Source organism: Sinocyclocheilus rhinocerous, unplaced genomic scaffold, assembly GCF_001515625.1.
Source record: "Sinocyclocheilus rhinocerous isolate Xijiao unplaced genomic scaffold, SAMN03320098_v1.1 scaffold549, whole genome shotgun sequence".
NCBI lineage: Eukaryota > Metazoa > Chordata > Actinopteri > Cypriniformes > Cyprinidae > Sinocyclocheilus > Sinocyclocheilus rhinocerous.
In genome coordinates, this window is record NW_015664999.1 from 131,732 (window position 1) to 142,865 (window position 11,134).

An 11,134-nucleotide genomic window follows, 5' to 3' on the forward strand; every position below is an offset into this window, starting at 1 on the left:
TCGGGAGTACGGTTTATAAACTGAGGGGACGGATTGCAAAACCGTCGCCACGGATTGTTTTTTTTTCTCCTACAGGTGACTTCCCGGGCTCCGTAATAACCGGATACTTCTGGTTATGAGAAAAGGTTTCCACATTTTCACGTCCCTGCAGGCGTGTCTTTTTGAAGTAGGCTACTATTGACCTTAAAATGTCATTTCGGCGTGACCAGTTATGCCGGTTTGACTGAAGTACCAGGAAGTTTAGTCAGTTGGATAGGTTTTAAGCTCTCACCTGCAAGATTCAAATATTAAGGCTATTCATTTTCCCAATGGTCGCGAGATTATTAGTAAAACAAAAATGCCGGTGTGTTTGAAAATTGAAAAGAATCGGTCATTGCTGTCATAATGTTTTTTAGGGTATGTACTCTCTCTAGAAAGAAAGAAAGAAAGAAAGAAGAATGAAATTTAGAAAGTAAGCTTATTAATAATAGTAAGGAAATAAATATTAACTAAAAAAGGATATTACATGACTGAATTAATAATTTATAATTTACCTGTAATATGTTGTGATAAAAAAAAACGATTTAAATCTTTAAAATTTGTGAGTTAGGCTAAGTATTTTTGTCCAAATATATAAACCCATATGATGGGAGTAGCCTATAAGAATGTTCTGAGGCTATTACAGGAATGTCCAGATTAATTTTTTAATTGAGTATGGAATTAGTATAATTGGTACATGTCTAAATGAAATGCACTAATTCAACACATGTGATGAAGATGTGAGAATGTTCACACTTTGCAATAAATATTTCACTTCCACCACAATTTAATGAAGGAAATAATGCAACAAAGTAGGCTATACACCATGAAAAAATCTGAAACAGGACTCACTTAATTATATAAGTGCAGGGGTTTCTTTTGAGAAGGTATTTTGAGAAGGTTTGATGAGATCTCTGGCCATAGTGGTGACATAGCTCAGATGACTGTATAGTACTTGTTTCACATAATGATTAATACTGTGTACAGGTCAGTTTAAATCCATCATCAGGTCATCATGATGGTGGACATCAGCTGCAATGTTCTTTAGGAAATCTTTATGTCCACTTTATTGCTACCATGTATATTCAAAAACTCTTTAGAGAAAAAAAAAGTGGATTGGTTATTAAGCACTGCATTTCCACTACTCTCAGAACTGTATTTTAATATTAGGCAATGTAATACTATTTTATAATATTTAACAGACTTTAATGGCATTAATGATTAAAATAGTTTTTAATCAACCACAGCCACATATCTCTGTGTTCAGATATGGCCACAGGCACAGCCCAAGACTGGTTGCCCACTGAAGCTAAGCAGTATTGAACCTGATTAGTATCTGGATGGGAGACCTCCTGGGAAAACTAGGTTGCTGCTGGAAGAAGGTGTTAGTGAGGCCAGTAGGGGGTGCTTAAGATGTGTTTTGTGTGGGTCCTAATGCCCCAGTGTAGTGATGGGGACACTATACTGTAAAAAGCACACACACACACACACATATATATATATATAATCCAAACAGAAAAATGTACAAAATACCGAGATATATGGGCCTATGGTATAACGCAATTCATCCAAAAAATACCAATATGATTTTTTTTTGGCCATATCGCCCAGCCCTACAAGCTAGTATGAAAAAGTACTGTCCAAATAGCTATACTTGAATTATTGTACACTCTGTAAGTATGAATAAAATATGGCCCAATGTGTTAATATGAAGGAAATTTCAAATTTTTTTTAACAGGTGTTTTAACCCTATTTTGAATTATGCATTGCATTACATTCTAATATTTAACCGAAAATGTACTGATAATTTTATGCCAGGACATCATCTGTTTTTTATTCTTACAGTGTATGATACCTGAGGTAGTTACATTGCAAATTTGATTTGTTTTAAATATGCACATTTGTCTGTTTGTTTGCATTTATGTAGTCACCATCTATTGCATAACAACTTATTGTTATAATAGTAAAGAGGGAAACTGTAACGTCTGTACTATATAAGGTTTTAGTTTATAACTCACAGTAATCAAGGGCAATAATAGGGCAAGCTTTTAGATAGCAAATCATACATACACCTAAAATTGGGAGAAATAAACAAGTCACAAATGATGTTGAACTGCTGCTTTTATGCTTATGGAGCTTTTAGCAGAAAACTGTTGGTTTGATTAAGAAAAGAATCAGACGTCTTCATTTGGAAGTTAGGGCACAAGTTTATCTCTCATGTGACCTTCAAATTCACTGCAGTTTTCTTCAGTACAAATAAAACCATGCATGCATTTATCTCAACCATTCATATACACACGGTAGTACCTCTTCCATTGACTGTCTTCTGCCAACTCAATTATATTATGTGAAGCTTCGATGGGGTAAAACAAATTTTCTAGCTAGGTGATGACATTTTGTCAGAGTACTTTTAAATTTCAGCTGTTTATAATTGAAGTAAAAATCAAAAACAAACCAAACATCCTCAAACATCAGTCTGTTCCATGTATAAACACATTCACTGTCCTATAAGATGAAACCGATAAATATCCTCCATTCCACAGCTATCTCAAAATCTGAAAGAGTTTCACGTGTCTGAGTAGCACCTCTACAAATGAATGCTCTCTGACGCAGTAAGAAGAATGAGGTTGCACTTGCAATCCTAGTTTTAAAGAAAATCTGACAGGGAACGTTAAAACTCTGTTCTCAGTTCTTTCATTCATTCTTTCACACTCAAAATCTCAATAGTAATAAATGTGTAAGCTAGCTTGCTATTTAAAATGTGCACCCTTCTCTGAAAGGGAGAGAGGAAGGACGAACACCTATGTAGTGTACTTAAAGTATATACAGGTTGAACATTATGTGTAAGAAAGTGTGTGTGCCATCTTTATCTCTCCCTCTCGAGTGTATACTTTAGAATGCTTTCAGTACACCTTATATCATACCACATTCTATATTCATACATATTTATAGCAAGACAAGAAAGAGAGACAGGAAGGGGGGTGGAGTACTCAAGTTTACATGATGTCAACACATAGGGGGAACAGAGCAATATAACAAACGACTGTCACTCAGTAGCCATGGTGGGCCCAAACACGTGCAGGGGAGGAGATTTTGCAAACTTGTTCAACCAGATGGAGAGAAATAAACAGTCTTTGTCCAATCATGTTGAGGAATGCATTGAGGCAGACTCTCTGTCCTCTTTTTCCTCCTCGTCCATCTTGCGGCCGTGCTTTCTAAAATACTTGTACCTCTGGACATAGAGCTTGACCAGGTTACTCACTTTAACTGGGTTTATCTCACCTGTCCGGCTGTGACAAATCTGTGAGGTAAAGACATTTATTATAAAGATATTTATTAGTAGCACTATATTGTGTGCTGCAAATCAAGGCTTTCTTGAAGTTACATTTACCTTGTGCACAGCTTTCCTTAAGATATCCTTGTATTCGTCTTTGTTGATGTCTTTACGCTGGTAGTATGGCTTGATGGCCAATTTGACTTCCTCTACTGCCCTCTCCTGGGTGTGGAGCTTCTTCAGATACTAATCAAAAGTAATTGATTTAGATTGTTATAGATAGGGTTGCATGATTTGGCCAAAAAAAAAAAAAATTATTTGTCAATGTTTTGAACTGCAGCATGATAAACCTTTAACTTATTTTATTGCTGCTCTGATTTCCAAACTAATAGAACAAAAATACATAAAAACACTGAAAGCAAGAAAACAATATCTTTTGTCCTTAAACTGTTTTTAGATTAATGTTTGGCCAATCCTGCTGCCAATAGAACTGAACCTAAAATCAAAAACCATTATCTTTGCATTCACATTGCAACTGGACTTTAAAGTTATTCAACTTCAATGCACCTTGAATTGTTTAATTTAATTACTTCTACTCTTTTTGCAGACCTAATTACAGAAATATAGAAATGTATAGAACGAAAGGAATTCGATGTTTGTCTACAAGACCTATGGGGTGAAACAGAGAGAGAACGATGTTAAATGAATTGCTGTTACCTTGTCAGGGTCTTTACTGTCATTATCCCAGCCCGTTTCACTGCCCCCTGTTGGCACTGGCAATGGAGGCGGTGGAGTTTGAGCACAGCCTCCACCCATTGAGAGTCCAGGGAGAAAGTGTGAAGGAGGAGTTTTGGTGCAGCCAACCAATGGGACAGAGCTGTGGAGAATAAACTGTGCAGGAGTGGGTCCTGGGGGTGGAGCATGTGATGGAGGTGGATGAACTTGTGATGAGACAGATGAGGATGATGAAGGAGGGTGTGGCTGTGCCTGGTTCTGATTGGCCTGAGAGAGAATCTGTGTAAAATGAAAGTGGAGAATCTTACAATTTTATTACACTTTTAAGTAAGTTAATTCATTTACTTCTCAATCAATAGCGATTGAAACGGTCAATCAGCTAGACTTGAGGCCTCTGGTAGAGCTGCTTTAAAACAGGATACAGAATTATTCTGGAATCATTGTGCATTTATAAGGCAAAACAACATTAAATGAAATAATAGTAAAGGGGCAGTCACACTAGACTTTAAAGCATGCAAAACTTTTTCAGACTCTGCAACCGACGAGATATGACGTCACACTCATTTTTTTAAATGCATAATTACTCCACTTTTATGTAACACTGCAAGCCAGCAGGTTTAATGTGATTTTTTTAAAATCAGCTAAGAGGTCACGCTGTGATGTATCGATCTTCTATTGGCCATGTCTTCAATGACACAAACTTGCAGATCAGAATTCACATTCACATGAGCATCCATTTTCTGGTCTCCTGAATTTGCATTCATGTGAATGGAAGTCAATGGAACGAAAAGTGTAATGTGACCACCCCATAATAATATCACAGATTTTACCTGACTTGTGGCCTGGATGAACTCTTGTGCTTTGGCTCTGCTGGCTATATTGGCCTCCTCCATTTTGAAGAGGAGAGCGGTCACTGAAAAGGGATTTAACAGCAGAACATTATGACATTCTAATCCCACTATACATTCAAAATGCATGTCAGAAGGGAATTACTTAAAAATCATGCAATAAATACTCACATGCTAAAACACCTCCAGCAGTGCAGTCCACTCCGGTTTGTAGACTCCAGGGTAATGGCGGAGCTGATGGGGGGGGAGGTGGAGGTGGTGGTGGCTTGCTAACTGAAGATGAGGACACTGAAGAAGAGGAGGATGAAGAAGGGTCATTTGCCAGAGGAGCGCTGGAATGAGAGACGGAGGCCGACACCAAAGCTGTTGAAGTAGAGCATGGTGGTGAGCCCTTTTGATCATCTGGTGGGAGAGGCTTAGCACTGGAACTGGACTGAGTTATGGTATCGCCCCTGATCTGTGATGACAGCAGACCGGGAGGGCTGGCAGGGGACTTTGAGGGTGTGAGAGACAAGGCTTTGGACTGACCAGGGCCCTCCTCCAAGAGGAATGAAGGCTCTGGTGTCTTGCAGCTACTATCAACAGTTTGAGAGTCTGGGGATGACTCCCTAGTATCTCGAGACGGAGGCAAAGACAACGGGGATGTGTGTGGTGGTGAGGAAGATGGAGGAAGGATACTTGCTGACGAGGAAGTGGAGGATGATGAAGAGGAGGAGGGAGTGGGACCAGGAAGAGCTGAAGGAGGACTTGATGGCTTGGATCCAACCCCAACCAAAGGCTGCATTTCTGTTGCTACTCCCGGCCAACCACCACCAACCGTGCTACAATTATTATTACCGCCTTTAGAATTACTTCCATCCACACTTATCCCTTTCTCTCTGGGCTTCTTTCCGGGCCTCCTTCTACGTTTCGCTGCCAAAGAGGAAGTTGGGGAAGAGGCAGATGAAGACGTGGATGTAGCAGAGCTTGGCTTGGCTTTCTTTGACTTTAGTCCACTCGGATTTGTTGATGACGGAGGCCCGAGTATGTTGCGTTGTTTCCCAGTTTTGCTTGGGTCTTTGCCTCTCCCTGGAAGAGCCAGTGTCTCTGAGCAAGGCTTAAGAAACGGTGATCGGCTCTCATTGTCTCGGCGGAAAACCACAGCAATAGACCCACCAACAACTGAGGGCCCTGAAGCTCCACTTACAACACCACCAGGTCCAATAAGGTCAAGGCCCAACTTCCCAGAGTTCCCAGTTGTGCTACTAACACCCTCACGAACCAGGACAGAGACTTTAGACTGGAGCTTACCCTTTCTGCTACCACCACTGAGCTTCTTGGACCTGCCAGAACGCCCGCCATCCTTCTTCCCTATTTTTTCCTTACCGGTTTTCTGTCCTCGTTTAGTAGTGGATGAGGACGCTGTAGGATGAAGGGAGGTGGTGTTGCCTGAGGATGCAGAAAGAGGTGGTGAGAGAGATGACAGAAGGTTTTTACTTTTGGCTTTTGGTCTATGAGAAGAGGAGGAGGTGGATTCAGACTGACCAACTGTCTTACTAGATCTGGATTTCTTCTTTAGATGATGTTGGCTAGTTTTGGGTGCTCCGGATTTAATTTTAGGACTGGATAGAGGTGGCTCAGGAGGAGGAGGAAGTAGTGGTGAGTCCTCTAGTGAAGGGTAGTCTGAATCCAGTGCTTCCCCATCCAAAGAGAGCATGTCTACCTCAGGACGATCCGAGAGTCGGTCTGACTCATATCCATGATAACGAGGAGGTGTGAGGGAGGTGGGTCGGGACCTGCTCCTATGCTCCTCGTCCTTTCTTTCCTCATCATCTGATCGTCTCCTTCGTTTCTTCTTCCTCTTACAATGTTTGTCCGAGCTATGGGATCGGCTGCGGGAGCGCCGTTGGCTATGGGGTGGTGAACCTGGTACTGTGGTGGTTGTTGTAGTGGTGGTAACGGTGATGGTACGTTTGATCGCAAAAAGATCAGAGCCATTGAGATCCTGAATGGACGGGGGTACAACAGGTCTAATATCTCTTCTCCTGTCCCTGTCTCGATCTCTTTCTCTAACCATCTCTTTCTCTCCATCTCTCCTGTCACTGCTTCCTCTGCTCCTCTTTGTACTGCCTCTCTCTCGGCTGCTTGACCTCCCGATATCATCATCCCCATCTTTCCTTCGTTCATCTCTTCTTCTGGAGTCTCTGTCTCGCTCTGCATCCCTGTCATCTCGCCACCGGTCCCTTTCTCTTTCATGGTTCCTTTCTGGCTCTCTTTCCCGCTCTTTATCTCTGTCTCTATCTTTGTGGCGATCCTCAGAGTGGCTGGACCAGGATCTGCGACTGTGTGTGTGTCGTGAGGCATTCTGGGAGTGGGAGCGGGAGGAATGTTCTGGAGTGCTCCTGCGTGTCTTTTTCCTCTTGTGGCTATCACTTCGGCTACTTCTCCCTCTATCCCTATCCTTGTCTTTGTTCTCTTTTACACTCCTTTTTTCACTGTCCCTCTCTTTGCTTTCTCTTTTACCGTCACCTGACTCCTTTTCTTCTTTCCTTTTTTTCCTCTTTTCCTTCTCTACTCTTCCCTCTTTCCGCTTGCGTCTATCCCTGTCCTTTGAACTCTTGGAGGATTTGCGACTCCTCCCTTTATCAGTGGACAGAGGTGGAGAATTGGAAAAGGAAGGAGAGGGCAAAGGCAAAACAGGGACAGGTAGTGGTGATATGGATGCAGAAGAAGGGCATGATCTGAACCTCTCTTTCCTCCTACTTGTCAGTTTTCGTCTCAGATCTCCGACGCCCACAGAAGCCACTGGCTCCCTCTCCCATTCTTCATCAGCACAGACAGATACAAACCCATCACCCTCTAAAACCCGTAAGATCCTCTCAGGTTTTGGGACACCCGTTTGAAGGTAAGAGGGACTGCTTGAAGATGGAAGCAACACCTCCCTCCTTCTCTCAATCACTTGTTCTCTTCCTCTTTCATTGGCTCCCACTATCTCTCCTTCTTCTATCTCAGAGTGTTCAGAGTCTGTTCCCCGTTCTCTTTGATTTTTTCCCTGTTCCCTTATTCTGTCTTTGATGGATCGATTGCTGTTGAGATCTAAAGGTCTATTATTGAACATTGAAGATGGAGCGTCAATTTCTGTTGAATCTGGATGACCCCCCTCTGTGCCAGCAGGTGTCCCCTTTTCCAACACTCTATCAGCTTTTGCAACATTCCCTTCGCTATTAATGCTGCTTCCTCCTTCATTCTCCTCATCCATACATCTTTTTTCCTCCTCTGTTTCAGAGGCTGGAGAACCTGTCGGTTCAAATGGATCATACTTATCAACCTCTTCCTCCTCATCCTCAGTGGACACCCGGTCTCTCTCCCCCTCTGTTGGGTGAAAGGGGTCATATATGTCATTCTCTAAACTCTCCCTCTGTCCATCATTGCATGGATATGTGAATGATGAAGATGCATGAAGTGAGGGATTAGAGGAAGAAGAAGGTGGCACAGGCATTGACGATGGCACCAAAGAGGACGAAGTGGATGACACAAAGTCTCCAGTTCCTTTGCTGACCCTGCTGTCTCCAGCACTGCCTCTGTCCTCATCCTCACGGTAGTTTGTACCCATTCCACCAGGAGATGAAGATGAGGGGGAGGAGGAGGGAGAAGAGGGAGCAGATGAAGGAGATGATGGTGAGTTGGAGGGTGATGAGGGGAGAGGGCTTTTGGCAATCTCTATGACCCTATCAGAGTTTTTGAGGGAACAGGCCAGTCCTGAGGCGTGAGTTACACTTGAGTAAAATCCAGGAAAAGAGCCTAAAGGCAAAAAACTGTCTATAGAAACTCTATTTTTCTTTAAAGATGGTGGGAAGAGAAAATTTCCATTTAAGAAGGATCCTAAGAAAAACAACGAAAATAAAGGAATTAGTTTGATCACACAGTGCTATTTACATTATCTTAGGCAAGCTATGGACTTGAACCTACCTGGCTTCTGGTAACCAAGATTTGGGGTAACAAATGTCAACAAAGCAAGAGATGCGCCATTCTCGACTTTCACTTCTGCTGTTAGCTCCACATCAAATGAACTAAAGGAGAAGAAAAAAATATAAGAAAGTTTATAGTTTTTTTAACTCAAAAAAGGCCTCAACAATAAAGTTATTTTCTGTCTGACCCGGTTAAGCCAGTATTTCAAAATGTTACTTGCACTGTTGACATTTTCACTGTCCCTGAGACAAAAAATAAAAATGATGCAAAATTGTATTAACATTTTTTTTTTAAAGTAATAATGTTGAAGTGCCAAAGCAAAATACATGTTTATAAATATTAAAATGACAACAAATTCAGAACAAATAACATTTCAATACAAAAAAACAACAACATCTGATTACTCTCCCATACAAAGAGAATATGCACCAGTGAAATACGCAATGAAATACACCAACAATGAAACAGATAAAATGGCAAAGCTTTTTTGACTGAATTTTGTTTGATCTGATGTAATCTTCCACACTCAATCATATCCCTGAAGCTCTGAATCTAAACCTGTTTGTCACAGGACAGATCATAGTCTGACTCTAATGGACCCAGTTCTGGTCATAACAAAATTTTCATAAAATGTGTACTATGCTTTGCCTTTATAGGCCAGCAACTTCAAAGACGATTAAACATTCCTTTATAGCTTTCAACAAGCACATCAATGAGACACAACACTCACATCCCTCAAAGTAAATAAAAAGCAAACCAAGTCAAATGCTGGTGCTATCAAGCTAAATTTTTAACTTTATGTGCTGAAGTAAGCACTTACCAGTCCAGATACTGAGGTTGTGAGCTGAGCTGAGGCACAAGAAATACAGGCTCAGAGGAAGTAACAACAGCAGCCCCCTACAAGAGTGTAACATAAATGAATTGGTTCAAGGGTCACCGATTTCAAACTGGGTAAATAAAAGCCAGACAAAGCATGTAACAGGACTGAACTAAATAAATAAATGAAATAATTTTACCAGTTCACTAGGCTCATCCTCCAAGGTCTCTCTGTTTCCTTGGAAACATCTTAAGCCAACTGTCCTTCTGTCTGCTTTAGACTCCACGTCCTCCTCTTCATCAGGACATTGTTCAGATTGTGACTACAAGAAGACAAGACAGAAGACATTAAGCGTATTCAGCAGAGAGTGCTGTGCATGCTGAATCTTAATCTTATGGTCTATAATACATATATGATCACAGTGACTGTCCAACCTGCACTAACAAGATGATATGACACTTACCTTGCCTGGCACAATTTCTCCTTCGTCTTTTTCAGCCTGTCCATCTGTTCCCATCTACACATAGCAGACAACACTATTGTTATAAATAGCCTATATCTGAAACTTCAGCTCTGGGCCATCATAAAGCTTAACCCGTTATGATAATCATACCTGAGAGATTAGAGGAAACTACTTCTGCATTAAATCTCTACCTTTAACTTGAAGAGCATCCAGTGAAACTTGCTTACTCGAGTAAACTGAGGAGAAAGCTTGATCTGTATTGACATTCAACACTGTGTCTTCGCTTCTTGGCCCAGTGACAGCACTGATCGTGTGCAGTGAATGAAACTGATGTAAGATGATGCTACAGACGATGCTATCTAGTCGGTGTGCTCCACTGCAGTGTTTGCCTACCTATGTACGTTACTCACTTGTTAACTGTCATAAAATAACCAGCAATACTTACTACGCGTCTCATTCTGAATGCACCGAGTATTACTAGCTGACTTTTTTTTTTAATCTGTGCTTCATTTTAAGCAACCTTCTCGCACTAACAGCAATAATTTATAACCTACAATTTGTTGTCCACAGGGGTTAGCTGGCTAGCTAAGTTAGACAAGCTATAAGAGCCGTTTACCTTCATAGTGCAGAGATGAGCCGGCTGATGAATCCCAAAGCTGATTACCTGCTAAAAACCGCCACAATGTTTTTGTTAACTTTAAAACGGCATGCAGAGGCACGAAACATTTTTCTTTAAGGAACACAAAAAGAGGCCCATCCCATCCGATTCCGCCATTTTGCTTCCCCTTCTGTGAAACTGCCGGCATGGGTTTATGGGAAATTATGTTTTTCATCAAATACTGCTTGTGTGTCGACGATGCAAATCAGAGGCGAATGTCTTTGTAATTAAAGAGAAATATTAGAAAGTAGAAAATCTACCAAGTAATTCAGGGTTAAATGATCACAGTACATTAACATTTATGTCATGTAGTCGATCCTTGATGGTCTAAAATATATGCTATGGCAGTGTTTCCCCTAGGTTTATGGCTTTG

General features: G+C 41.2%; 1 protein-coding gene across 2 annotated transcripts; it reads right to left on the bottom strand.

The window, feature by feature from the left end:
- Nucleotides 1–3,000: 3,000 nt before the first annotated feature.
- Nucleotides 3,001–10,894, bottom strand: LOC107730764 (splicing factor, arginine/serine-rich 19-like). 2 transcript variants are annotated; one of them, XM_016541698.1, is made up of 11 exons: nt 10,720–10,894; nt 10,104–10,157; nt 9,840–9,962; nt 9,644–9,720; nt 8,824–8,924; nt 6,400–8,736; nt 5,047–6,303; nt 4,858–4,940; nt 4,010–4,306; nt 3,410–3,538; nt 3,001–3,319 (listed from the first exon to the last, which is right to left on the bottom strand). In XM_016541698.1, exons 1-11 carry the CDS (start codon nt 10,723–10,725, stop codon nt 3,161–3,163), a joined length of 4,623 nt encoding a protein of 1,540 aa, XP_016397184.1. In that variant the 5' UTR covers nt 10,726–10,894; the 3' UTR covers nt 3,001–3,160. The 2 variants fall into 2 exon arrangements, with proteins under 2 accessions (XP_016397184.1, XP_016397181.1); XM_016541695.1 differs by having other exon boundaries at nt 5,047–8,736.
- Nucleotides 10,895–11,134: the final 240 nt, after the last annotated feature.